The sequence below is a fragment of the Molossus molossus genome, unplaced genomic scaffold, assembly GCF_014108415.1.
Source record: "Molossus molossus isolate mMolMol1 unplaced genomic scaffold, mMolMol1.p scaffold_m16_p_20, whole genome shotgun sequence".
NCBI classification, from domain to species: Eukaryota; Metazoa; Chordata; class Mammalia; order Chiroptera; family Molossidae; genus Molossus; species Molossus molossus.
In genome coordinates, this window is record NW_023425356.1 from 48,071,055 (window position 1) to 48,095,822 (window position 24,768).

Here is a 24,768-nt window from a genome sequence, read left to right on the forward strand (position 1 = left end):
TGAGGGGCATCGCGCGGCCCATCAACACCACAGCGGCCCCTAGGCTTGCAGTTTGCCCAAGTGCCGGTCATCACCAGAGAACGCAGATCGCACACCCGACCCCTCCTTCCTGCAGGCTGAAGACCCGCCCGCCGCCCCGCCCCCTGCGGCCCAGGCCCCGCCCCTCGGGTGTCCGTCCTCCGCAGTGTCAATAAAGTTGCAGCAGTTTGACTTTGCGGCGGACAACATGGCGGCCTCCATGCTGGGCTTGCTGCTGCGGACCGTCCGGCAGGTCAGGCCCGCGCCCCCCTCGCCACCCCTCGCCCTTCCCCGCAACCCCCAAACCCGCGGCCCCCCACTTCTCTGCCACCTGTAGAGCCCAGAGCGGACCCGTCCCAGGGGTTATCCCTCCGCCGCTCGGCTCGGGGGAGGCCCGAGCTGCCGACGGGACCCCGGTGTCCGTGGTGTCCGTGAACGGGAGACTGACCGGCGGGGACAGCTCCAGGTCGGCTCCGGGCTGTAAGGAAGGGGGTGTAGGTGGCAGAGAGAAGGGGTCCAGGAGTGAGCCCCGGGGACTCCAGCGTTAAGGGAAGAGCCGGGCGAAGGAGACGGAGGGAGCTCAGCAGGGACGGGAAGCGGGGAGCGTGGCGGCCTGCGAGGGTGACAGTTCCCGGGGCGCGGAGAGCCCAGCGCCGCTCAGCCGCGGGGTGGGAGCCGGCGGGGGCCGGCGTGGAGGAGGCGGGGGGTTAGCGGGGTGGGAGCCGGCGGGGGCCGGGGTGGAGGAGGCGGGGGGTTAGCGGGGTGGGAGCCGGCGTGGTGGAGGAGGCGGGGGGTTAGCGGGACGGGAGCCGGCGGGGCCGGGGTGGAGGAGGCGGGGGGTTAGCGGGGTGGGAGCCGGCGGGGCCGGGGTGGAGGAGGCGGGGGGTTAGCGGGGTGGGAGCCGGCGGGGGCGGCGTGGAGGAGGCGGGGGGTTAGCGGGGTGGGAGCCGGCGTGGTGGAGGAGGCGGGGGGTTAGCGGGACGGGAGCCGGCGGGGGCCGGGTGGAGGAGGAGGCGGGGGGTTAGCTGGGCGGGAGCCGGCGGGGGCCGGGTGGAGGAGGAGGCGGGGGTTAGCGGGGTGGGAGCCGGCGGGGGCGGCGTGGAGGAGGCGGGGGGTTAGCTGGGCGGGAGCCGGCGGGGGCCGGCGTGGAGGAGGCGGGGGGTTAGCTGGGCGGGAGCCGGCGGGGGCCGGCGTGGAGGAGGCGGGGGGTTAGCTGGGCGGGAGCCGGCGGGGCCGGGGTGGAGGAGGCGGGGGGTTAGCGGGGTGGGAGCCGGCGGGGGCCGGCGTGGAGGAGGCGGGGGGTTAGCTGGGCGGGAGCCGGCGGGGGCCGGCGTGGAGGAGGCGGGGGGTTAGCTGGGCGGGAGCCGGCGGGGGCCGGCGTGGAGGAGGCGGGGGGTTAGCTGGGCGGGAGCCGGCGGGGCCGGGGTGGAGGAGGCGGGGGGTTAGCGGGGTGGGAGCCGGCGGGGGCCGGCGTGGAGGAGGCGGGGGGTTAGCGGGGTGGGAGCCGGCGGGGGCCGGCGTGGAGGAGGCGGGGGGTTAGCTGGGCGGGAGCCGGCGGGGCCGGGGTGGAGGAGGCGGGGGGTTAGCGGGGTGGGAGCCGGCGGGGGCGGCGTGGAGGAGGCGGGGGGTTAGCGGGGTGGGAGCCGGCGTGGTGGAGGAGGCGGGGGGGTTAGCGGGACGGGAGCCGGCGGGGGCCGGCGTGGAGGCGGCGGGGGGTTAGCGGGGCGGGAGCCGGCGGGGGCCGGCGTGGTGGAGGTTGTTGGGGCAAAAGCGGTCAAGAGAGATAGGACCCTAGGAGTAGAGACGAGCCTCTGAAGACATTTTGCTGCAAAGTGGGGCAGAAAAATGCGTCGATGGCTGGAGGAGCGGTGGGTGTCGTGTGTGTGTTGACAGAGGTCACTGCGTGTTTTTGTGGCAAAAAAGTGACGGAGAGGGCAGAGCGCTGGAGCTGTGTGTCCCTGTGTAGGCAAGAGGTGGTGGATCTCATGCGGGACCCTGTTTGCTCTTAGAGGCGTGGGCCGTGCATCTGGAGTAGCCTTGCCCAGTAGATAGTGCCAACCACATATGTAACTTAAATTTTCTAGTAGCACATGTAAGTTTTTAAAACATGAAGCTAACTTAACTTTTTCTCCCCCAGGCGTGGGAGAATAAAGAGCTACAGGGAAAGCGCTCAGAAGGGATACAAAGTCCCGAGAGCAAACATCTGGAGTTGTTCAGAGAAGAAACTGAGGATGTAGACTCTCATGGTGGTAGACCGTTAGCTGAAGAGGGCCCAGTGGAAGATTTAGGAGGTGAAGAGGAGTGAGACCGCAGGATAGGACATGTGCAGAACAGAACAGAAGGCAGTTTTAATAGATAAAGCACTGTTATAAACTGGTAAGAAAAACCAATATAATAGAAATGTGGGCAAAGGACATAAAACAGAAGAAATAACATAGACCAATACATTTTTAAAGTGTCTAATTTTAAAAGTCAGAAAAAAAATTATATAAAGAATGAAAGTGTGTTTTTTTAATAAATAGAAACCTGTTGGGAAATGGTAGCAAGGAAGTTGATTAGCAATAGTCTGAAGAACTGAAGGAGAACAGTGTATAATTTTGTTTCCTAAGTCTCCTTAGGAAAGGTAAAAGCAAACCTTGTGTTGCCCCTACAGCAATTATTTAGCCAGAATGATCTCCCCGGGTCTTAGTGACTTCATCTTGTTCATTTCCTTGTTTGGTTTGGACAAACTCCACCTTCTCTCCCCTTCCCCACCCCACAACTGTATCAAAATTCTGTCAGTCCTTCAAAGCTCTACTGGAACCCCCTTTCCCGTGACCCCTGTTTCCAGCCATGGCGACCACGGTGTTTTGACTCAGTCATGTGTCAAATCAGCACTGAAATTCCTACTGCTTGCCTTCATTCCAAAAGGTGACTGCCACTCTGGCTGGTTTGGCTCAGCGGTAAGAGCATTGGCCTGTGGACCAGAGTCCGGGTACCTTGGCTGTAGTTTGTCCCTGGCACTGGTTGATCTCTCTCTCTCTCTCTCACTCTCTCTCTCTCCCTCTCTCTCTCTCTTCCTCCCTTCTCTCCCTCCTGCACTCTCTGAAGATAAATCACTCTCTGGAGATAAATGCAAAAATGTCCTTGGGTGAGGATAAAAAACAAACAAAAGGTGACTACAGAATTATTGTATTTCCCTATGAGATCGATTTTAACATTGAAAGTACTGAGTTTCTCTTTTGTTAACAGATTGAAAAACTGTTGGCTTTCTAGTATAGTATTCTCATTTCACTTTTATATTCTGTAGAATGTTATACATATATGTCTTCTAGAAAGTGCTGTTAATAGGAAGCCATCATTATTTTCTGTATCTGCAATGTAATTGACATGTAATGCTTGCTCTGGTTGGGGAAATGCCTGAGGTTTTAGTGGCCTGTACTCGACGCCTGGACTGTCGTTCAGAACTGTAGACTAGCACCATGTAAACGTGACAATAGGCGCCTGCTGTCTTCTTACTGGACAGCTCATGCGATGATCATTTCAAAGTACCCTTTGACCCTGCAGTTCTACTTCCAAGAATTTATCCTGCTCATATGCAGGAAAACGTCTGAAATGATTTATATACCAGGTTATTCATTGCAGCATTTTTTGCAGTGACAGATGGTGAGGTGTGGTCTAGCTGGCCGCCAATAAGTTGCAGGTTAAATAATTATGATGCATCCTTAGGGGGAAAATAATTTCCCTCGAGCCTTCTGACCCTTCTAAGTTCTTAGCTGGGGCCCATTAACAAAAACAGATTAGCGAGAGAAAAGCATACAATCGGTCAGTTTTACGTGACACGGAGCCTTTACAAGGAAATGAAGACCTGAAGAAGCAGTTCGACCTGAGTGTTTTGTGCCAGGTTTGATGGGTGCAGTGTTCTGGGAACATTCACAGGACAAGGTGTGAACTAAGTGTAATCAGGGGAAACAGCAAGGCCTGTCTGTTGAGAAAGTTCTCAGTTCAGAGATAAGTGTGTTCCCTCCACGCACACCCCACTTCAGGTGAGGGTCTTACAGCTTCAGGGGAAGGTCAGAAAGTCCTGTGTGCACATGCCATTTTCCAGATTGCTTTTGCTTGAAATAGTCAACATGCCAAGGTGCTGTATTTTGAGGTAGTGTTTCGTAAACCCTGTCAATCCGTATAGTGGCATATCAGAAGACAAGGAAGATTTTCTGGATATGGAAAGATCTCTGAGATATATTGTTAAATGTGAATAAAGGGCGGAGGATGAAACTTGGGAGAAGGAGTGTATACATGTATTTGTATAGACAAGTTTTTCGAAGAAACTAGCTAAGAGTGGACGCCTTTGGAGGTAGGGCGTGGTCACTGGGCAGGTGAGGGATGATTTGGGAGGGAGACTCCACTGTGTGTCTTTTTATACTTTATATACTTAAAAAAAAATTTGAACCATATAATTATTAGTCTGAGTAAAGGTCAAACAATTATATTAAAAATCACTAAAAACAGTAGTTGGTCATAGTAGTGACTAAAAGAGGACTGCAGGGTGGGGACGCCGGCAAAGCCTGGGTCTGACTGTCTGCCTCTCCTTGTCGCGCAGATGGCTCCTTCATCGGCTCCGGGTCAGGTCCGAGGTTACTATGTGGACTGGAAAATGTTGCGGGATGTGAAGAGACGGAAGATGGCCTATGAGTATGCGGATGAGAGGCTACGGATTAATTCACTCAGGAAGAATACCATTTTGCCAAAATACCTTCAGGTTAGTTAAGATGAGTCCCTGGCCCTGGCCGGTTTGGCTCAGCGGTTAGAGCGTCGGCCTGCGGTCTGGAGAGACCCGGGTTCGGTTCCCGCTAAGGGCACATACCTCGGTTGCAGTTTGTCCCCGGCCCTGGTCGGTCATGCGGATGGCAGCCACTCGATGTGTCCCTTTCACATCGATGTTTCTCTCCTCTCTCTCTGTTCCTCTCTCTCCCTCCCACTCTACTTGAACAAAAAATGGAAAAATGTCCTCGGGTGAGGATAAAAAAAAAAAAAAGATGAGTCCCTGTCCATCCAAGGTCATTAACTCAAATCAGATCACTTTTATAAGATACTGTTGTGACTTACCATCAGATTAAAGAAAATTATTCATTTGTAACTACCGGACTTTTAACTGTTTCATTAGGTGAGCCTTAGAACGTACTGGGCATGGTAGCCACACAGAAACCGGGCAGTTATTTTGACCCCAGGTCTCTCCCCACCTCATCCCAGTGCCCTGAGCTTTGCCTGTGCCTGGGCAGTGTTTCTCCCCAGGGCCATTCCTGGCCTACCTGTCTGAGCCCCTTTGCCCATCTGTGTGTGCAGCTGTTCTTCATGGTCTGCCTCCCTGGACCGTCCTTCATTCTTCCAGGCTGGTCATTTCTCTCCTCTCCAGTTCTTCCTCCTTTGGCACTTACTGTCTACCAGTCATTGACTTATTTGTGTTGTTTTATATGATTCTCTTAAGTATTTCTTTTTTTTTTTTTTTTAATCCTCACCCAAGGATATTTTTCCACTGATATTTTTTTCAGATACCTCGGGAGGGAAGGAGAGAGAGAAACATCGATGTGAGAGAAGCACATCGATTGGTTGCCTCCCACTTGACCCCGACGGGGGCCAGGGGTCGAACTTGCAACCAAGGTATGTGCCCTTGACCAGAATCGAACCTGCGACTCTGGTCCGAGGGGCTGACGCTCCAACCAACCACTGAGCCAAACCAGCCAGGGCTCTAAGTGTTTCTTAACAACAACATATATATAAGCTTTTGGAGATCAGAAACTATTCTTAATGCTTAATAGTTATGTTAATTTAGTGGCTTTCATGTGCATTTTCTCCTTTAATCTATGTACTTTTAATATGTTAACATAGTTGTTTTGCTTCTACCACAGTCTAGCACAGGGTCAGTCATACCTGTCAGATTAAAGTGAATATACTACACCCACATATATACACACACTTTATAGCACATACGTGAGAATAAATCGCAACAAAACGTAGCCAAGCCACCGCAGCGATCTCTGTCTTTCTCCCACACCACTTTGCCCTCACCAAACTCACTCTGCATTGCATATGATCTTTCAAATGTGTGCATCTCATCTGATCACTCACCTTTGCTTCTCCACGGTCAGAACCTTGACCGCAGACGTCAAGACTCTGTGGGGTCCTACCCTTCCTCCCTCTCCAGCCTCACCTCAACTGCATTTCTTCCTACTCCATCTTCAGCCCAGAAGCCTCTTACTTCCATGATTCAAAAATCACATAGGAGCTAACCTAACTTTATACCTCGAGGAACTAGAAAAAGCAGAGCAAATGAAGCCCAAAGGGAGAAGAAAGGAAACGACAAAGTTAAGAGCAGAGATAATGAAATAGAGACCAGACACTGAAGATCAACGCAACCATGAGCCAGTGATTTCAAAAGATAAGCAAAACTGACAAACCTTTAGCTAGACTAACAAAGTAAAAAACAGAGTAGTCAAATAAAATCAGAAATGAAACATTACAACTGATACCACAGAAGTACAAGGCCATCAGAGAGTGATATAAGCATACAGTGTCCCCACCACTTCGCGCTTTGACTTTCGTGGCTTCACTCTATTGCGGTTCCTACTTGAAGAACCCTACTTCGCGGAGATTCATTTATCACTGTAGTTTGGAACTGATTAACCGTGATAAATGAGGGCCGACTGTACATGCCAACAAATTGGATAACCTAGGAGAAATGAACAAATTCCTAGAAACATAACAACCTACCAAACTCAAACTTTTCCAAAATACTGAAGGGGGGGGAACACTCCCACATTCACTTTATGACGCGACACTATCACCCTGATACTGACACCAGGTAAGGACACTACAAGAAAAGACAACTACCGACCAATATCCCTGATGAATAGAGATGCAAAAGTTCTCAACAAAGTACTAGCAGAGCAAATTCAGCAGCACAGTAAAAGGACCACACACCATGATCAAGTGGGATTCATCCCTGGGCTGCAGGGATGGTTCAACATGCAGATGAATAAATGTGCACCACATTAACGCACAGAAATAAAGGTAAAGATTATGTGATCTTCTCAACAGATGCAGAAAAAGCATTTGACAACCCTCAATACCCTTTCATGATAAAACTTACCGAATTAGGGATGGAAGGAACACACCTCAGTGTAATAAGCCCACAGCTAATACACTCAACCAGGGGAGGCCGGAAGTGTTTCCTCCAAGATCAGGAACGAGAGAAGGATGCCCCTTCTCGCCACGCTGTTCAACACAGTGCTGGCGTCCTCGGGCAGGACAAGGAAGAAGGCATACGAGTCGAAAGGAAGAAGTAACACTCTTTGTTTTCAGATGAGGTAATCTTACACACAGAAAATCCTAGACTCCAACAAAAAACTGTTAGAACTAATCAATGAATTCAGTCAAGTTGCAGGATACAAATCAGCGAAAGAATTCAGATGCGCCCCGGTCGGGTAGCTCAGTTGGTTAGAGCATCGTCCCAATACACCAAGGTTGCAGATTCGATCTCTGATCAGGGCTCATACAAGAAGCGACCAATGACTACATCAATAAGTGGGACAGCGAATCAATGTTTCTCTCTCCCCCTTTTCTCTCAGAAAAAAAAAATTCAGATGCATTTCTATGTACCAACAACAAAGTATCTGGAAAAATGAACAATCCCATTTAAATTAGCATCAAACCCAATAAAACACCTAGGAATAAATTCAAGGTGAGAGATCTGTGCACTGAAGACTAGATGCTGCCGATCTAGTCTCTGGTCGCACAGTCATGTTCCGTGTGTGATGTTGCTGAGCTTTACACTGTGGTTTGTGGGTTCTCATGAATCTGTGTTACGTTTCAGTTACATTTTTAAAATCATATTGGGAGCATGTCAAACACTTCCGTCATTTTCTGGTCTGTTCGTCTCTACGTGAGGTTACGGTTCCCTGTGTTCAGGGTTCTTTGACCAAACTCTGGCCACGTTAGAGAATCCAGCCTGTTGTTTTCTTCCTGTGAGCATTGACGTCGGCGTCTAGACTAAATGAATTCATGTGATCTGGGTGACAGTGTTGTGACTTCCCTTAGGAAGTGGCTCATGAAGAAATCGCTGCCCTCCCCCGGGATAGCTGTCCCGTCAGAATCAGAAACCGGTGTGTGATGACGTCCCGTCCACGTGGTGTGAAGCGGCGCTGGAGGCTCAGTCGCATTGTGTTCCGTCACTTAGCCGACCACGGGCAGCTGTCTGGGGTCCAGCGAGCAATGTGGTGACCAGCTCCAGACCTACTCAGCTCGAGGGACACCGCTTCTGACAAGAGACACGTGCTAACAGACAAAAGCCTACTTTTACAGGCGTCCAGTAGTCTCCCTGCCGCCTATGAGTTACTTTTAAAATTTCAATGACGAAATCTGGATGTTTCACTGTCAGTGAATTATCTTTCTATTGGACTACATTAAGCATAACTGTCCCCATGCATGGTGCAGAGAGTAATAAAAAATATTTTCTATGAAAATATGCTCTGTATTCTTGCCTTTTCCTTCCAGGTCTACTCTTCCAGCAACAAAGAAGTGTTCCCGTGTTCAAGGGCACCGTCTCCTAGCAGCGTGAGTCCTGGCTAACCCAGCTCTCCGGCTGGAGCAGCTGTCCGTGGCAGGCAGGCCGCCCCGCCGGGCTGCTTCCGACTGCAGCCGCTTCTCTCCAGTCCACTGTCCGAGCGCACGGGGAGGGTAGAGCCGAGTCTGGATGGTCTGCTGCTGTTTCTCTACGGCGGCTGAACAAGCAGCGGAGCCACTAAGTGTTTTCCTGTTCCATCTTCAAGGGCCCTTGGAACAAAGCCCCTGAAAATCTATCCAAAGAGGAAGAGTTTTGTTGAATATATATATTCTCTATTCATGTTATTTCAGCTGTAGCAGAAGTGAGTTAAGGTAGCAAAAGGTTTTCTCTGCAGTAACAGTGTGATCAGCCCAGTGGCAAATACGTGCTGAGTATGGCAGCACCTGCTTAGCATGGGAAGGACACCTGCACTTGCATCAGGAGGCTGGGATGAGTCTGCAGGCGGGAAGCCGCGGCACACAGGTGTCAGGGATGTAGTCACTTCAATGTAGCAAGCATGAAGCTCAAGTCAAGGGCCACATCAGGGCCATGCCACGGCAAGGGGTTAAGGCTTGATTTAAATACCAGCTACTGGAGAGTTTTCAGCAAAGGAACGGCATCATCAGCTTGCTCTGCTGATGGCAGACGGCCATGCGAGGAAATCTACAAGCAAGGTACCCAATCAGGATGGCTTCAATGTTCAGGTACACTAGGGACTGAACTTAAGTAGTGATATTAGCAAAGGAGAAGATAGGACAGTTAAGTATTTAGGAAAGACAGTTAAGTATTTAGGAAAGAAAATTGGGCAAGACTTGAGAGGCTGCTTATGTCTAAAGGTGGAAGGGCTCTCTGGGCTCCTGGTGAGGGATTAGATACATGGCAGACGGTAACCAGACGGGGAGAACGGGTTTGGGAGACACATCCGTGAGTTCAGGTCTCAGTCGCGCGTGTTGGGAGGCCCGCTGTCCTGGAGGTGTCTACTGTCAGCTGAGGGCAGTCAGGAACTCTGGAGGTGAACTGAGAGAGGGAATTATGATGGACCTCGGATTCTTATTTCCTAAATGTACAACTTACAAACTGGAATGCTCTAGCTACTCCCAACTAGAAACTAGTTGTTAATCAAATTATAACTGGAACATCACATTGGCTGACCCCCGGCCTTTTTTGTTTGAATTGGGATCCAAGCACAATCCACATTTGGTGGCTATGTCTCTCCTTTTTCTCCGGGTCTTTCATTTGTTGGAAGAGCCAGATTATTTGTTCCTGTAGTGTCCAACATTTGGCTAGTTCGCTTCTTCATGTGTCTTTTAACTTAATCTCCTGTCCCTATAAACTGGCTGTTACATCCAAAGGCTGACTAGACACAGGTCCACTTTTTTAGAACCGAATTTTCACGTGTGTGCTGTGGACACTGTCACATCGCATCAGAAGGCACTTCCTGGTTGTCCAACTTCTAGTGATTGATCAGGGGTTCCGCCTCCTCCCTGCATTTAAGGTTCATTAACCTGCCGTCTATCACTAAGGACTGCAGTGGGGATGTTCTAAGGGCCATTAGTTTTCTGCATTAGCTGGAGTTTGTGAGGAACTTCCCCTTATCAACAGTGTATCACTCTGAAATACATTTCTGACCATGAAGGCCAGATAAATGCATGATTTTCTAGCAGTCTTCAGAGTAAATGAATTGGTGCTCTAGCAACTTCCAAAGGTAACAAATAATTTTTCACAGCCAAACTTGTAAATTTTCTTTCAGTCCATTGCAGACATTATTTTGAGGCTCAAGTTAACCTCCCACTGCCCTTATCCTCCCACTACCGGGCCCTTTATCCCACTGACTTGACACGGGGCGTCCGATCTCTCCGAGCTTCTGGCAGAAGACGACCCAGGCCTCCCTTGGTATGTCCTGCCTCAGGCGTCTTCTCAAGCGTCCAGGTCCTTTTAGGAGGAAATGATGTGGAGGGACCACATCTGAGCACGCAGGGTGTCTGAACTGTCACTGCTTTAAGCTTTTAGACCCTTCTGGTGGGACTTGCAAACAGATGAATATTTTTTTCAAGATAAAAATAGTAAGTTCACATTGATTTTATACTTATAAAAAATCTTAGCTACTAATGACATCAATCTAGTTTCAGTATCTCACTAGCAACGGACAGTCAAAACACCATGTTCTAAAGTCACCTGAAAGCAACAGGTGTTTTATAAGAACTTCATATGCATTAGGGTTTTTTCCAAATTTTAGGGTTTAAAAAATATATATATGTATGTGTATACACACACATACACACATAAATATATATTTTGCATTTATCTTAGAGCGGGAGGGAGAAGGGGGGAAGAGAAACATTGACATGAGACACATCAACTGGTTGCCACCCACACGACCCCAACTGGGGCTAGGGACAAACTGCAACCGAGGTGCATGCCTTTAGTGGGAACCGAACCCAGGACTCTCTTGTTCGTAGGCCAACGCTGTACCTGCTAAGCCAAACTGGCCAGGGATAGGGTTATTTTTTTTTTTATTTAGCTCTTAAATTTTGGATGGTTCTAGAGTCAATCTAAAGAAAAAGGTACATTTACAAAAGTAATGCTTCCATTCTGCCTCTCCTTTCCCATTTCTAATCATTTTTTTAAATATGTTTTTACTGATTTCAGAGAAAAAAGGGGAGGGGGAGAAAGAGAGAAACATCGATAAAAGAAACACTGATCAGCTGCCTCCTGCACACCCCCTGCTGGGGACGGAGCCTGAAACCTGGGCATGTGCCCTGACCTCTTGATGCATGGGTCAGTGCTCAGCCACTGAGCCACACCGGCCTGGCCCGGTGATAACCAGTTTTATTAGTTTGGGCTTACTCTTCCCGTTTCTTTTTGAAATGCAAAAAAATGAATGAGGGTGTGCGTGTGCACCCCCATGCACCCACTCTACCCTGAGGCAGTTAAGTGGACCATCAACGGTGTTCCTTCTGCCTTTCCACTTGCCGTGTCCCGGGATCATTCGATACTCTTCTCCTCTGAACAAGGTGGGCATCTTCTCACGTTCAGGTTCGCTTACATTTCTGTCAACAGTTTGTTCTTAATTTTGACACCTCCATGATGTGTCGTTTTACTGTGGGATTTGGGGGGGGGTATGTAAACATTATGTTGTTCAAATTAACCAATATTTAGCCTTATTACTTCTAGAATTTAAGTCACATATTGTAGGTTTCCCTCACTCGTCGGTAATTACAGTTTTTTCTATCCATGTCTTAGTCCTCACATGGCTTCGTTTTTTTTTTCCACCTGCCTGGAACGGCTTTGTTTTTATATTTAAATCTCTCGTGTTTGGAATGTATACATATGGCTACTTTAGGTTATCTGAATAAAAACCCGTGTCTTCCCGTTTTGAAATGCTATTAGAGGAATACCTTGGAGATACTGCAGGTTTGGTTCCAGACCACTGAAATAGAGTGTCGCAATTAAGCAAGTGGTAAACGCTGTGCTGGTGGGGGCCTTGCCTTCGGTTTGTAACGAATGCGACACCTGTGAAGCGCAATAAAGTGGTGCTCAATACAACTCCTGCCTTGGTCTGTGTTCTGCTCCAGCGGTCTCTTACCCAGGGGTCAGCATCACAGCTTTAGGCACAGATGTTCAATGATGTGTTCAGGCTGGTGACAACTGTCCTACAGATAGGCTGTCTGTGCATTCTAAATACCACTACCCCTTCACTCTACCACTGCACCCAATTCTCTCACTAGGGTAGTTTTGGTTAATCCTCTTGGATTTTTCTTCTGTGTGTTTAACTGCTTTCTCTTACCTCAGCTGCACTGGTAAATGTGTCCAATACAGCACAGTGATGGAGATCACAGGCACTTTGCTCTTACTCCTGATGTTAGGGGCGAGTCCCTCTAAAACAGCGGTTCTCAACCTGTGGGTCGCGACCCCTTTGGGGGCCGAACAACCCTTTCACAAGGGTCGCCTAAGATATATCAGTAGCAAAATTACAGTTATGAAGTAGCAACAAAAATAATTTTAGGGCTGGGGTCACCACAACATGAGGAGCTGTGTGAAAGGGTCGCAGCATCAGGAAGGCTGAGAAGCACTGCTCTAAAATAAACACCCTCCCCCCGACCAAAGCCTAACTTTTCCTAGATAAACAGATAGTAAAAATATTCTACTGAATAAAAACCTAATTTTATTGAAAACAGGAAACAGATTTTCACATTTGTTTTTGGCTTATGGTTATTGCTGTTGTAAGCTACCTGACCCATGGCAACACTTACTAATTGGTACTATACCAAGATGTGTGTCTGTTCTTGTCCAGATCAGATTTAGTTTCAATTTATTCAGAAACATATATTTAAACCTAGAAAACACATTTGTGATTGGGTCGTCTGGGCATAACGCATGGTATATGCATTATTTACATTGTTAACAGAAGAGAGATCAATGTCTCTACAGTGACCTTGAAGCACAGATATGAATTTGCATTTTCTGTAAAAATTCAAGTTTTATTTACTTATTTGTTACATTTTAAGAACTAATATTATGAACTTAACAAGCAATAACATTTTTCTACCTCTTAACTGAACAAAAATACACACAATATGGCATTTTCATTAGGCAAGACTTGCTGCTTGAAATTTCACATGAGAAGGCCATGTTACCCTTCCTTGAACAAAATGACTAGTTTACTAAGGAAACCATCTTTAAAAGAAGTGTTCAATAAGCATATTGTATTTAAATAAATCCTCCAGGAGGAGAATTCATTGCCTTTACTGAGGAGAAGGCTCTGTAAAATTATTGTTAAATTTATCTGTGCAGCTCACCACGTCCTTCTTGGAACATCACTATTTCCACATCACAGTTCCCAAAAGGCCTTTCAAGTCTCAAAATTCTGTCTCTCCTTTGGCTTGCTTCTCTCGTGACTGTACCCAGGCTTTATTGATGGTCCGCTTCATATCGTCATCCCCATCTTCATAGATCTTCTTCAGAACGTTCATCAGGCCCTCACTGGGGTCTGTCTCAGTGTCATAGGAGGGCTTTCTGTTAGAAAGAAAACACAGCGACTGAGAAATACGTGTCCATCTGAAAATGGAGAAATATGTGTATGTGCACAAAGGTCCCATTTACTGACAGACGTTTTAGAAGCACGATGACCGAGTAAGGGAAGGTACAAATCAGGCCGTTAGGTTGCCAGGAGTGGAGGAGCGGAGGTAAAGGGGGCGATCGATACCAAGTATCCAAAGACACTCGCCACTAACAGCTCGTACAGTCATCCTAATGCCAACAATATACACTCACACTATCTTGCTGGTTCTGTGAAAGAGTGGTCATCAAAACGGTTAGAGGTTAGCTTGGGACAGTGGGATTTTAGGTGACTTTTAGCAGAAAAATAAGAAAATATAGGCATTTACTTTTCTGAACTATTTTTTAAAAGCACATTTCCTCATATTATTTGAAAAAAATACTTTGAGAGAAAACACAAACATACATTACACATGGACACACACTGAAGTTCATATATTTTTTCATCTGAAAAGCTCTGCTCTTAAGCCTGAGACAGATGAAGCTGGGCCTGGTGGTGGAAGTCAGCAGTCCTTCCTGTAGTCAGCACCTTTAGTGCAATCAGTGTTCAGCCGAGGCCAATTAACTTCCTGGTTATTTCTTTACCCACCTCATTTACTAAGTGGCAGGCTCTATACTGGACACTGGAGATATACAGTAAGAGTAAGACAGGTTCCTGTACTCAGGTCATTCACTCTAGAATTAAAACCAATTCCACAGAGCACCTAACTCCAGCCAACCACATCCCAAATGCACGTGGCTATCAGACGTGGAAGGTGGCTGGTTCACTGCACGCAGTATATTACCAATGCAGGAGAATGTGCCACCTACGATGGAAGTCTGTGAATAAACGTTTTTTAGAATAGCCATTAAGTAGGATAAAAGTATTCTATCTTTTCCACTCTACATCAGTGACAGTAAAACTCCGTAACTACATTATCAGAAACATCTGTGGAACTCAAAAACCATAAGGGTATCTGGGTCTCTCTCAACTACTGAAACGGGATCTCTGGGAATGGGCACAGTATCTACAGAAGCATCACTGACCCAGGGTTAAGAACCAGCATACAAGAGCCAATCAGATACCATGTGCTGGACACTCCTGGTAGGTTGTGCAAGTTGGAGCAGATGTGAAGATAATCAGCTTAGTAATGGACACTGAGAGGTAAATGGTCAAATCACAAGACTATAAAACTCTGTTATCCATAAAGACAAACTAATAAAAATCTATAACCCCAGCAAAGAATACACAAATTCTTAAAGAAATGAGCGTGAACTCACTCCTTCTCTTTGCACTCTTTCTCCACCTGAGTCAGGTAGTCCCACCGTGTGTTTTCTGCTTTCTTTCTACATAAGATAATCACTGTATCTGTCTTGACCTGAAAGAAGTGGGAAAAGAGATACAATTTAGAACACACAGATGTAAGCATGAATGTTTAGAAGACAATTAATTACTCACTAATCATTACTTTAATGTGTAGGACCTGTCTTAGGAACTAGCAATACCTTTATGACCAGGCCAGAGTCTGAACACTCATGGAGGAGAAAGACCACACCAGGTAAAACTAGATTATTTTCAAATACTAAGTGTTCTCAAGACAAAGAGGGTGTTAATGGGGGCTGGGGGGACCTTTATTAGGAAGCGCTCTCAAAGACCCAGGAGAAAGGGCCTTGGAGGCAACTGGCCCAGCATGGACAAAGGCTCTGCGACGGGAAGATTTTGGTGTGTTTGGAAAAAAGAGAGGAAGAGTGGCTGGATTTTGGTGAAGGGTGGAGTAACACAGTAGGAGGGGTCAGAGACAGGCAGAAATCCAATCACGTACATCAGTATTGATAATGAGTCCGGAAGGTAATGAGAGAACAGAAAGAGGAAACATATACAACTCTTTCAACAATGATCCATGTGACTAGGAGTCTTTTAGGTATCCTTCAACTATGGAATTAGCGGATGAAAAGTGAGCAGTGAGACACAAGCTAATCAATGAATTATATTCTAATATTACCTTTAAGCTGCTATGTAATTCCATGTAAACATAGATGACAAAATGGCACCATCTACACACCAGGTGCATTAAACCTCATTTACTTAAATCAGGCAGAAAAGAGGGATTATCTGAATTAGTGAAAAGTGTAAACAAGTTTTATAAAAGACAGTTTATTTTACAGCTTCTACTAACTCCAACTAGGCTAAGTACTTGAGTCCTTTATGTATCAAAATCACACAGAACATCTAATAATAGCTACCATTAATTTAAAGACTTTATATATATTTAATTTCAACTTCGTAGAATAAATTATTATTCCCACTGTACAAATGAGAAAACTGGAACACGCAGTTATTAACCTGCCAAAAGGTTACAACCAGTAAGTGGCATGATCGGCATTAAAACTCAAGTCCTACTCTTAATCATTTCAAAAGCATATTCCTCTCCTGATTTTAATGCAATATTTTTATAATAATCTATTTTTCTAGAGCAGGAGTTGGCAAACTTTTTCTGTAAAGGGCCAGAGAGTAAATTTTTTAGGCGTTGTGGGCCACGTGATCTGCTGTTGCTACTTAATTCTGTAATACAAAAAAAGCCCCTTGTCCCCCACTCCACACACACACACACACACACACAGACACACACGTGACGACGTTCAAACAAAACTGTATTTACAAAATAAGCAACATGCTGTAGTTTGCTGATCCATGATAAAGGATTAATTAATTCTAGTTCACCCCAACTCTGATCAGCCAGGTACAATTTAATGAGGTTTCACAATACAACAAACATAACAACAAAGCAGACTTACTTTTTTTGAACTGCCTTCCACAGAGATGGGTTTCAAAAGATTGTTCACAATCATGGAGTGATTCTTCCCATTTAGATTCTTCACCAGAAGATCAAATGACCTACAACACAACAGCAGACACATTCACTTTCTGGTTCTATGAAAGGTGCCCTCTGGCCCCCTCAAGCCAGCCACCAGTGTTGTTTCTGAGCACCTGGCCATCCCAAAGAGCCGCCCCCCTTCAAAGCAGGTGTGTAGGATAATTAGTTCTAAATTTAAGCACAATTTTAGATACTGCCAAGAAAAGAGCCTGTAACAAGGTAATCACTGCGGAAGTTCACCGTCTGCCCCACAGTAAGAACTCACCTCTCTGTGAAATGCACCTGCACATTTTCTGTGGGGACCTGATGAACTCCAGTTAAGGTGATATAGATCTTCACAAACTTATCTGACTGATCCCATCCTAGTAACAGAAACAACAAAACAAGGGGACATAAGTGAAGTCTGATATTATGTCTAAAACAGTAAGTGCATATGGCTTACAATAAAACTCAGTAACTGGAAATCCAGTAATAGAAACATGAAAAATTAAAATATACAAAATTTTTTAGATGGAGAAGCTGAGCTTCAAGGCAGTTTAGTAACCTACCCAAAGTTAGGCATTTAGCCAGTGGCAGAACTTGGGCTTCAAATCCATGTTTACTGAGCACAAAGCCCTCGTGCTTTTTATTCTTCAAAATAAATATGATCCTTAAACATATTCTTCAATAGTAGTTAATTTCCCCTACTTACAGAAATCATATTGTCCTATACCTAAGTATTGGTAAGTTTCCACTAAGATGGACTGCTAAACATCAGTACTGTTTAATTCCATAATCATTTCTACTTCTCTAAGCAATTCAATGAGCACAGCCAACCCTAGCTTCCTCAATTCCCTTCTCTGACAAAGTAAAACATAAATTCAGAGTCCAATTCATCCAAATCTCATTTGACTAACCTAACAACACATACTAAATGCCATTTCAGTATACACTCCCAAACTACTTAGATTAGTCTCTAAACTAGATGATTTGTCAACACAAAATATACACAAACTTCACATAAAAAGCATATATTACATTTATGCATGTTTATTACATACAGAACTTCATCTAGTTTCTTCCCACTCATTCAATCCATCCTCCACATTAAGTTTCTCCCTAAACACAAATCTAGGTTCCTGATTAATATGCCATAATCCTACCACCTTCAGACCATGTTCCTGTATCAATCAACTAAGCCCACAGCACAACTCCGATAGTACATCTTTTAAGCACAACACACGCACTGCTTTTCACTCTGACAAAACTCAAAACACAGGATGCTTCATGTGTCTAATCATGTCATGTGCTCACAAGATTCCCTTCCTTTCTTCACACTTGCAGAATACATCCTTCAAACTCAAATGCCTCTTCTAATTCTCCATTCCTTACCTCCAGTAGAATTATTTCATCAGCTGTATTCCCATAATTTATAAATGTATTCAGTGAAGCAAATGTTAAGTTCTTACTAGGTGCTAGATATTGTGAGCAATAAGAAACATAAGGCTGTCCCTCCTTCATAAGAACTCATCACTCAGATTTAAGTTGCACTGCTTGTAAGACAAAAAAGTTTACCATCTATTGAGGGCAATAGTATTGTCAGATTGTTGATATTAGTTATGTCTGTGTCCCAAGCACCATGAGCAAGACTAGGTCTTTGTCACTGCTGTGTGTCTGATACTACTGTAATTAATTAGCCAGTTATTAATAATAGGAACGGAGCCAAGGGAAGCCAGACATTGTAAGCATGGCCATTAGGGCAGCTTCACCAGGAAGCTGCCATTTCACACCCCCCAGGGAACCATCAGCCGAATTCCCTGCAAAACACTGGGGAAGGGGTCCAATGAAGGGGAGGCAGGCACAAGTGCAGTCAAGTAGAGGTAACTTAGGGAAGGTTCCTGCCTGTCAATCTAGCCCGGGGAACCATGGACTGGCTAGGAGACAGGGCCAATGTGAGCCCATGAAATCTGGGAACATGTCATGTCCCACACAAAGGGGCTTGCTCTCCTGGTGCCCTTGTGGCTCTCCTGCATTCGCCCACGTTCCCTCCACAGCCATGCGTCCCTGCGGACCCCACATGCAATGGACTGACGGACTGCGACTGCGAACACAACCCTGAGCTAGCCTGATGCTAGACTGGACACTGCTCCAAAATGGACAGAAACTCTGGGCACTGGCTTTGATCCTAGCTCCGCTGAAGCCACAGCTACACTTCTTCTACGGCGGGACAAAGGGAAATGGAACCTTGGAAACAGAAATAAAGCTTTCTACAATATCTCATCCTCCCATGCAAATCTCAGAAAATTCTTTTTCTTGAGACATTGCAAGAAACCCACTCTCATCAACAACCACTGGGAACAAGGAGCGCTCCCCACCGATAACATTTCTGCAAGTCCAAGCACAAGAGTGACACTATTAGTTGCTCAAAATTAAATTCTTAAATTTAACTAGATTCCTTTCCTCAGTTAATATTGGTGGTTGCTTGGCAAAATAAAATGCAAAACAGGATGAAAATCAAAACAAAAACCTGTGTTCCATATACACCGAGCAGACTCCTTCTGGTTGCTACTCGTCACTGTACTAAATCAGCTTGCTCTGGTAATAGCTTCTAGAATATCTCCTTTCCTTTTTCATCTCTTAAAAAGCATCTTATTAAATAAGAGATGGGGTCCTCTCTTTCAAACCACCAAAGCAAACTCTCAAAACAATTTCTAGAATTAAGTTAGGTGGTCGCTGCGGAGGGCCCGGCTGCTCACAGGCAGAACGGCTGGGCGTGGAGCGCGTCCTACCGTAATTGCTGATTTTCACTGTGTAGCCCGTGGTAATGGGGGAAACCACGGCAGCCGGCTTTTCGTTGTCAAGAGGTTCTGCTTTCCTTGGTGATTTCTGCTGCATCTTGTCCTTCATTTCTGCCTCAATCTTGGATTTTTCAGCGGTAAGAGCGTCCCGTATCCTCTTTCTAGTGGCTTTTCCCAGCAGCGCTCTCACCTCTTCCAGATCTTTCTGTAACTGTTAAAGTGAAAGATAAGTTGCTATGATAAGTGAGATAAAAGCTTGACATTGTTTCTATTGGTCATTTCAGTTTACTGAAGTAACAGCCAAGAATTCGGAGGGTCATTTAAATGTTCTTGGGTTGGGAAGCGACTTCAATTCTTTCCTTCTGCCTGCTGAATTGTAAACACAGCAAGCTTCCTCATTTTTAAATGAAAATTTAACAATCTTGAAGTAACAACAGGTAATCAAGTCTAAATTTTCCAGTCTGGTAGACTGTTACCCGCCTTTGTTGTAGAATACTTTACTTACTAGATACTTCTGTGTTTCATAAACTCAGATGAAGAAATCTTTTTCTTTTTTAAATAAAAGGTCATAGATTCCATTTTTTAAAAAAATATGTTTTTATTAACTTTTTAATAAAACTTTTTAGAGAGAGGAAAGGGGGAGAGAGAGAAATACATGTGCGAGAGAGACACTGATCGGTTGCCTCTTGCACGCTCCCTACTGGGGATCGAGCCCAAAACCTGGGCATGTGCCCTGACCAGGAATTGAACTGGGACCTCAATTCCCTTTTAACATTCAGTCCTAGTCATCAAATATTAGGAATTTAAACAGTAAAAAAATCAAAAGATGAGTGACTATACAATGAGCGGGGAAATGCTCCAGCAACTTGCCTGAGGTCATCTAACTTCTGTCAGGGATTGTTCTTCACTAATCTTCCTTCACCAAATACCCAAACAGTACACATGAAAAAGTTTGCATTTTTAAGACAAAAGATAAAAAGACATATCTTTGCTTTTAAGAAAAAGTCTTGTTCTTAAGCTCCAGGATTAATTTTATGGTTGAAAGTCTGGGACTTGGCTGCACAGCAGACACACCCCTGCCATCGCAAACCCAGGCGCACCCCTGCCATCGCAAACCCAGGCGCACCCCTGCCATCGCAAAGGCCACCTGTTCTTCCCTCTGCCAGGACCTCGCCCACTGAAGTCACTTCTACTCTCTCTAGGAAGAGCCAACATTTTTTAAAAGTTGTCTTTAAGAGTGAAAGACACCATTAGAAAATGAATAGACTTAAAAATCTTTTCCCAGTTATCCTCAGACACATTACAAGTGATTGGTTTTTCTTAAAAAAACTTTCCACTCTGGCTTGATACTAGCGATCTGACAGGGAGGTGCCCGAGAGCACACAAAAGGCTGGGTATAAGTATCTTTAAATAACTCAGGATAATACCTGAAGTAGAGTTTGCAAGCCCCAATGTTTCTTAAATCTTATAAAGCATAATAATAGAAAAGTGAGTTTCTCCTTTTACCCAAGTCTTTTATTGTCTTACTAAACTCAGCTGCCCTTGCTTCACTGTAACTGATACAGCACAGAAAGTTCACCTGTGCCCAGTGTCCTGTCCACACTCTACACGACCCCCAAACTCATATCACTAAGACCAAAAAACTGCACACTCATCTTGGGAGCAGAGCACCAAGATGCTTTAGTTCAAAGCAATCTTTTTTATTATGATGGTTTTCACACTAATTCTAATGCTGACATGGTCAAATACTGCAGTGTAAAATTAGTAGATCTGTTCCTGGAGTAAGAATTTAGTTTAAAAAAATGTATCAAGTCTAAACAAAAGGTTTTACTTCTTGACTAGAATAGGAATCCTTTTTCGAGGTGACTCTAAAAGGAACTCTGAGCACTGAGGGGTTCCCAGGCCCTCTATAGCCAGTGCTGGCTGTCAAGTCCCACCGACAGAAGGTTTGGGTGCTGTAAGTCTGAAGTGACGTACAGCAGCCGTTGTAGGTGTTCCTCAGTTCCCTGTTCTGTGCAGACCTAGGACCAGAACAGGGAGCCCTCGGTGCCTTTCCTACACACACGATAAGGCGCCTTAGATACATCTAATTTATCTTGATATTCACTTGTTTTCCTTACGCAAAATTACATACCCCTTTTATCCTCACCAATAAACACATTCAAACTTATCTTCTAATCTAGCTCCACATTCTACACTAGGAGGCATTAAAATCAAAGTGCCTCAAAATGGGGAAAGGACTGAAAAGAACATTTCTCCAAAAGTATACAAATGGCCAAACCACCAAGCACATGAGAAGATGCTCGGCTTCATTCATTAGTCTTTAAGGAAATGTTTATCAACCACAGTGAGGTACCACTCCACACCCACTGGGATGGCTAACTTCAACACCACCACCACCACACACAGAAAATAACATGCGAAACCTTCAGACATTTCTTGTGGGGATGTAAAATGGCGCAGCCACTTTGGAAAGCAGTCTGGCAGTTTCTCAGAGTTGCCATATGACACTGCAATTCTACTCCTAGGTATACACTTCAGAAAACTGAAAGCCTATGTCCACATAAAAAGCTGCACACAAGTACTCATAGCAGCATTGTTCATACAGCCAAAAAGGAGAAATAATCCAAATGTCCATCAACTGATGACCTGATAAACAAAATGTGGTATATCCATACAATGAAATATTATTCAGTCATAAAAAAAGAATACAAGCTACACTATGGATGAACTTGAAAACATTATGCTAAGTGAAAAGGAGCCAAAATGCAAAGACCACATATTGTAAGTTTCTATTTATATGCAATGCCCACAAGAGGTAAATCCATAGAGACATAAGGTGGACTGGTGATTGCTGTGGGGGGGGGGGAATGGGAAGAGACTTTTTTGTTTTTGTTTTTTCATCCTCACCCGAGGACATTTTTCCATTTTTTTGTTCAGATAGAGTGGGAGGGAGAGAGAGAGAAAGAAACATCGACGTGAAAGGGACACATCGAGTGGCTGCCACCCGCACGACCAACCAGGGCCAGGGACAAACTGCAACCGAGGTACATGCCCTTAGCGGGAACCAAACCCAGGTCTCTCTGGACCGCAGGCTGACTCTCTAACCGCTGAGCCAAACCGGCCAGGGCGGGAAGAGACTTTTTAATGGACCCCAATAGGTTTCTTTTGGAGGGTGATGAAAATGTTCTGGAATTAGTGGTGATGGTTGCACAACACTGTGAATATACTAAAATGTACTGATCTGTGTACTTTAAATTGGTTAAAAACAATGAATTTTATCTCAAAACAAAAACCCTAAGCATCCCTAAGTGTTTAATTTTAAGTACCTCAATTAAGAAAGTCCCTTGGCCCTGGCTGGGTAGCTCGGTTGGCTAGAGCATCATCAGATGTGCCAAAGTTGCAGGTTCAATTCCAGGTCAAGGGCACATACAAGAATCAACCAATGAATGCGTGAATAAGTAGAGTGACAAATCGGTGTTTCTCTCTCTCCCTAAAAATAAATAAGTGAAAAAGAGCCCTGGCCAGACAGCTCAGTTGGTTAGAGCACTATCCTGAGAGCCAAGGTTGCAGGTTTGATCTCGGGTCATGACATTTAAAGGAATCCACCAATGAATGCATAACCAAGTCCAACCACAAATCGATGTTTCTCCGCACCTCCCCCATTCTCTCTCCTTACCCAAAAAAAAAAAAAAAAAAAATCAATTAAAAGAATTTTTTTTAAAAAGGAAGCTCCTTACTTTGAAGAGCATTGATACTGAGCTATCCTTACGTTATGACTGTCAAGTCACTTCTGAGGTTATTTCCTTAAGGTACGTGGTACCCCAAGGTTTATCTTGAACCCATAACGCAAGCCTGTGGCAAGTTATCCAGAATAATATTTAAACACACACTCACTTTTTCTTCATTTATGCCGCAGTATAGGACTTAAAAAGGAAACCAGAGATTCCCCAGCCTTGTTCAAATGGAGGGAAAGACCCAGGAGACAAGCCTAGACACCCAACACTTCACTGTGACACTGACATCTCCCTGGACCCGGAAAACAGCAACCCAGGTGCCGACTGCCAAACTCGGTCTCCGAAAAAGTGAGCTCGTACACGAGGAAGAGCTATCCCCACCACCAGTCACAACGAACTTTCCAATCTGTTACTTTTTCCACGACACCGCAGTGCTCGGCTCCGCACCGCTCCGCAGAGCCGTTCCCCGGTCTCCACGACCCGTGGCGCGGCGCCCTGGGGCTCGGAGCAGCACAACGCGGGCCAGAACCCCCGGCGCCCCGAGCGCGGGGAACACCGCCAGGGAGCCCAGGGGGGACCCGACGTCTCGCCCGCCCGCCCCCGAACGACATCGGGCCCCGCGCTCAGCCCTGATGCGACGCGGGGGCGCGCCCGCCACACCAGGGGCGACAAGGGCGGGAGGCCAACGTGAAGGTGACCAGCGCGCGGGCTGCCGGCCGGCGCCACCTGCAGCCGAGCAGCCCGCACACCCCGCTCCCCGCCCCGCGCGCGGCGAGGGACCCCGGGCGGAGCGGCGACGGCGCTCGGCAACTTTCCCGCGAGGCCGCCGCCCGCAGGCGCGGCTCGGCCCAGGGGCCGCTGCAGGAGGCGGGCGGAGGCCGGGGAGCGCGGGGCCCCGGCGGCGCAGGGAGCGGCCGCAGCGCGCTCGGCACGGGGGACGGCGCGGAGGGGGCGAGCGACCCGCGTCGGGGCGGCTGAGGACGATGAGGCGGGACCCTTACCTCCTCCACCGCCGAAGCCATGGTCGGGCTGGGCAGGCAAGGCGCGAGCTGCAGCCCGAGTGGGAGAAGACCAGGAAGCGCCGCAGCGGAGCGAGTCGCAGCGCCCGCAGCCTCAGCGCACCGCCGACCCTGCGCGACACCGCGGCCCGCCCACCGCACGCGGCGCCTCTGGAACCTTCGCGAGTCGAGCGTCACAGCCCCCAGCGCCGCCCGCCTCCCTCAGCCCCGCCCCGCCGAGCCTGACCTCGCCCCGCCCACCGAGCCGCCTAGCCACTCTCAACTCTCGCGAGAAGAGAAGCGCCACTTCCTCTCCGCCCGGACAACTGTATGTTTATACGTTGACCTCGTTGCCCAGGCTGCGCAGGCGCAACTCAGAACCGCTGCCTTTGCGGACTTATCCCAACCCGGAACTAACGTACCGGTCTTCGGAATCCAAATCGGAAGTTGACTAGAGAGGCGGCTGCTTCCGTCCCCTGTCGGACACGGGCCAGCTAGGCAGCCATCTTGTCTAAGGCTGGTCTGTGAGCGTCTGCGAGAAAAGGATACAAAAGGGGAGCAGGGGCAGCCTATTATGTTGTTAAAACGGGAAAGAGCAAAGAGCTAAGTAGGGAGAATCCTGAAGCGTACAGTTTGATTTTCAGTGGGTTCTGACGCTCTGGACACGTCGCCACGATTTAGCATCAGCGACGCGGTGGCGTCATCACCGCGCGGGGTAGCGTTGGCCACGTGCCGGCGCCGCCA

General features: G+C 46.9%; 2 protein-coding genes across 3 annotated transcripts; one reads left to right on the forward strand and one right to left on the reverse strand.

Moving 5' to 3' along the window:
• Positions 1–216: 216 nt before the first annotated feature.
• MRPS14 (mitochondrial ribosomal protein S14) lies at positions 217–9,961 on the forward strand. Of its 2 annotated transcripts, none has more exons than XM_036272782.1 (3): positions 217–271; positions 4,601–4,759; positions 8,551–9,961. In XM_036272782.1, the coding sequence occupies exons 1-3, from the start codon at positions 227–229 to the stop codon at positions 8,623–8,625; spliced, it is 279 nt and encodes a 92-aa protein (XP_036128675.1). In that variant the 5' UTR covers positions 217–226; the 3' UTR covers positions 8,626–9,961. The 2 variants fall into 2 exon arrangements, with proteins under 2 accessions (XP_036128675.1, XP_036128674.1); XM_036272781.1 differs by lacking the exon at positions 8,551–9,961 and adding an exon at positions 8,095–8,490.
• Positions 9,962–12,778: 2,817 nt separating this feature from the next.
• On the reverse strand, positions 12,779–24,157 carry LOC118637926 (calcyclin binding protein). The gene is made up of 6 exons (XM_036273616.1): positions 24,028–24,157; positions 19,281–19,500; positions 16,778–16,874; positions 16,433–16,532; positions 14,918–15,015; positions 12,779–13,615 (listed from the first exon to the last, which is right to left on the reverse strand). The coding sequence occupies exons 1-6, from the start codon at positions 24,046–24,048 to the stop codon at positions 13,459–13,461; spliced, it is 693 nt and encodes a 230-aa protein (XP_036129509.1). The 5' UTR covers positions 24,049–24,157; the 3' UTR covers positions 12,779–13,458.
• Between the last annotated feature and the right edge of the window lie 611 nt (positions 24,158–24,768).

Excerpts from the sequence above, each read along its gene's own strand:
- MRPS14 (XM_036272781.1), top strand. The coding sequence starts at position 227 with ATGGCGGCCTCCATGCTGGGCTTGCTGCTGCGGACCGTCCGGCAG. Across the intron at positions 272-4,600 it reads TGCTGCGGACCGTCCGGCAG|ATGGCTCCTTCATCGGCTCC; the intron begins GTCAGGCCCGCG and ends CTTGTCGCGCAG. Across the intron at positions 4,760-8,094 it reads TTTTGCCAAAATACCTTCAG|GAAGTGGCTCATGAAGAAAT; the intron begins GTTAGTTAAGAT and ends GACTTCCCTTAG.
- LOC118637926 (XM_036273616.1), bottom strand. The coding sequence starts at position 24,048 with ATGGCTTCGGCGGTGGAGGAG. Across the intron at positions 16,875-19,280 it reads AGTGAAAATCAGCAATTACG|GATGGGATCAGTCAGATAAG; the intron begins GTAGGACGCGCT and ends TTCTGTTACTAG. Across the intron at positions 13,616-14,917 it reads AAAGAGTGCAAAGAGAAGGA|AAAGCCCTCCTATGACACTG; the intron begins GTGAGTTCACGC and ends TCTTTCTAACAG.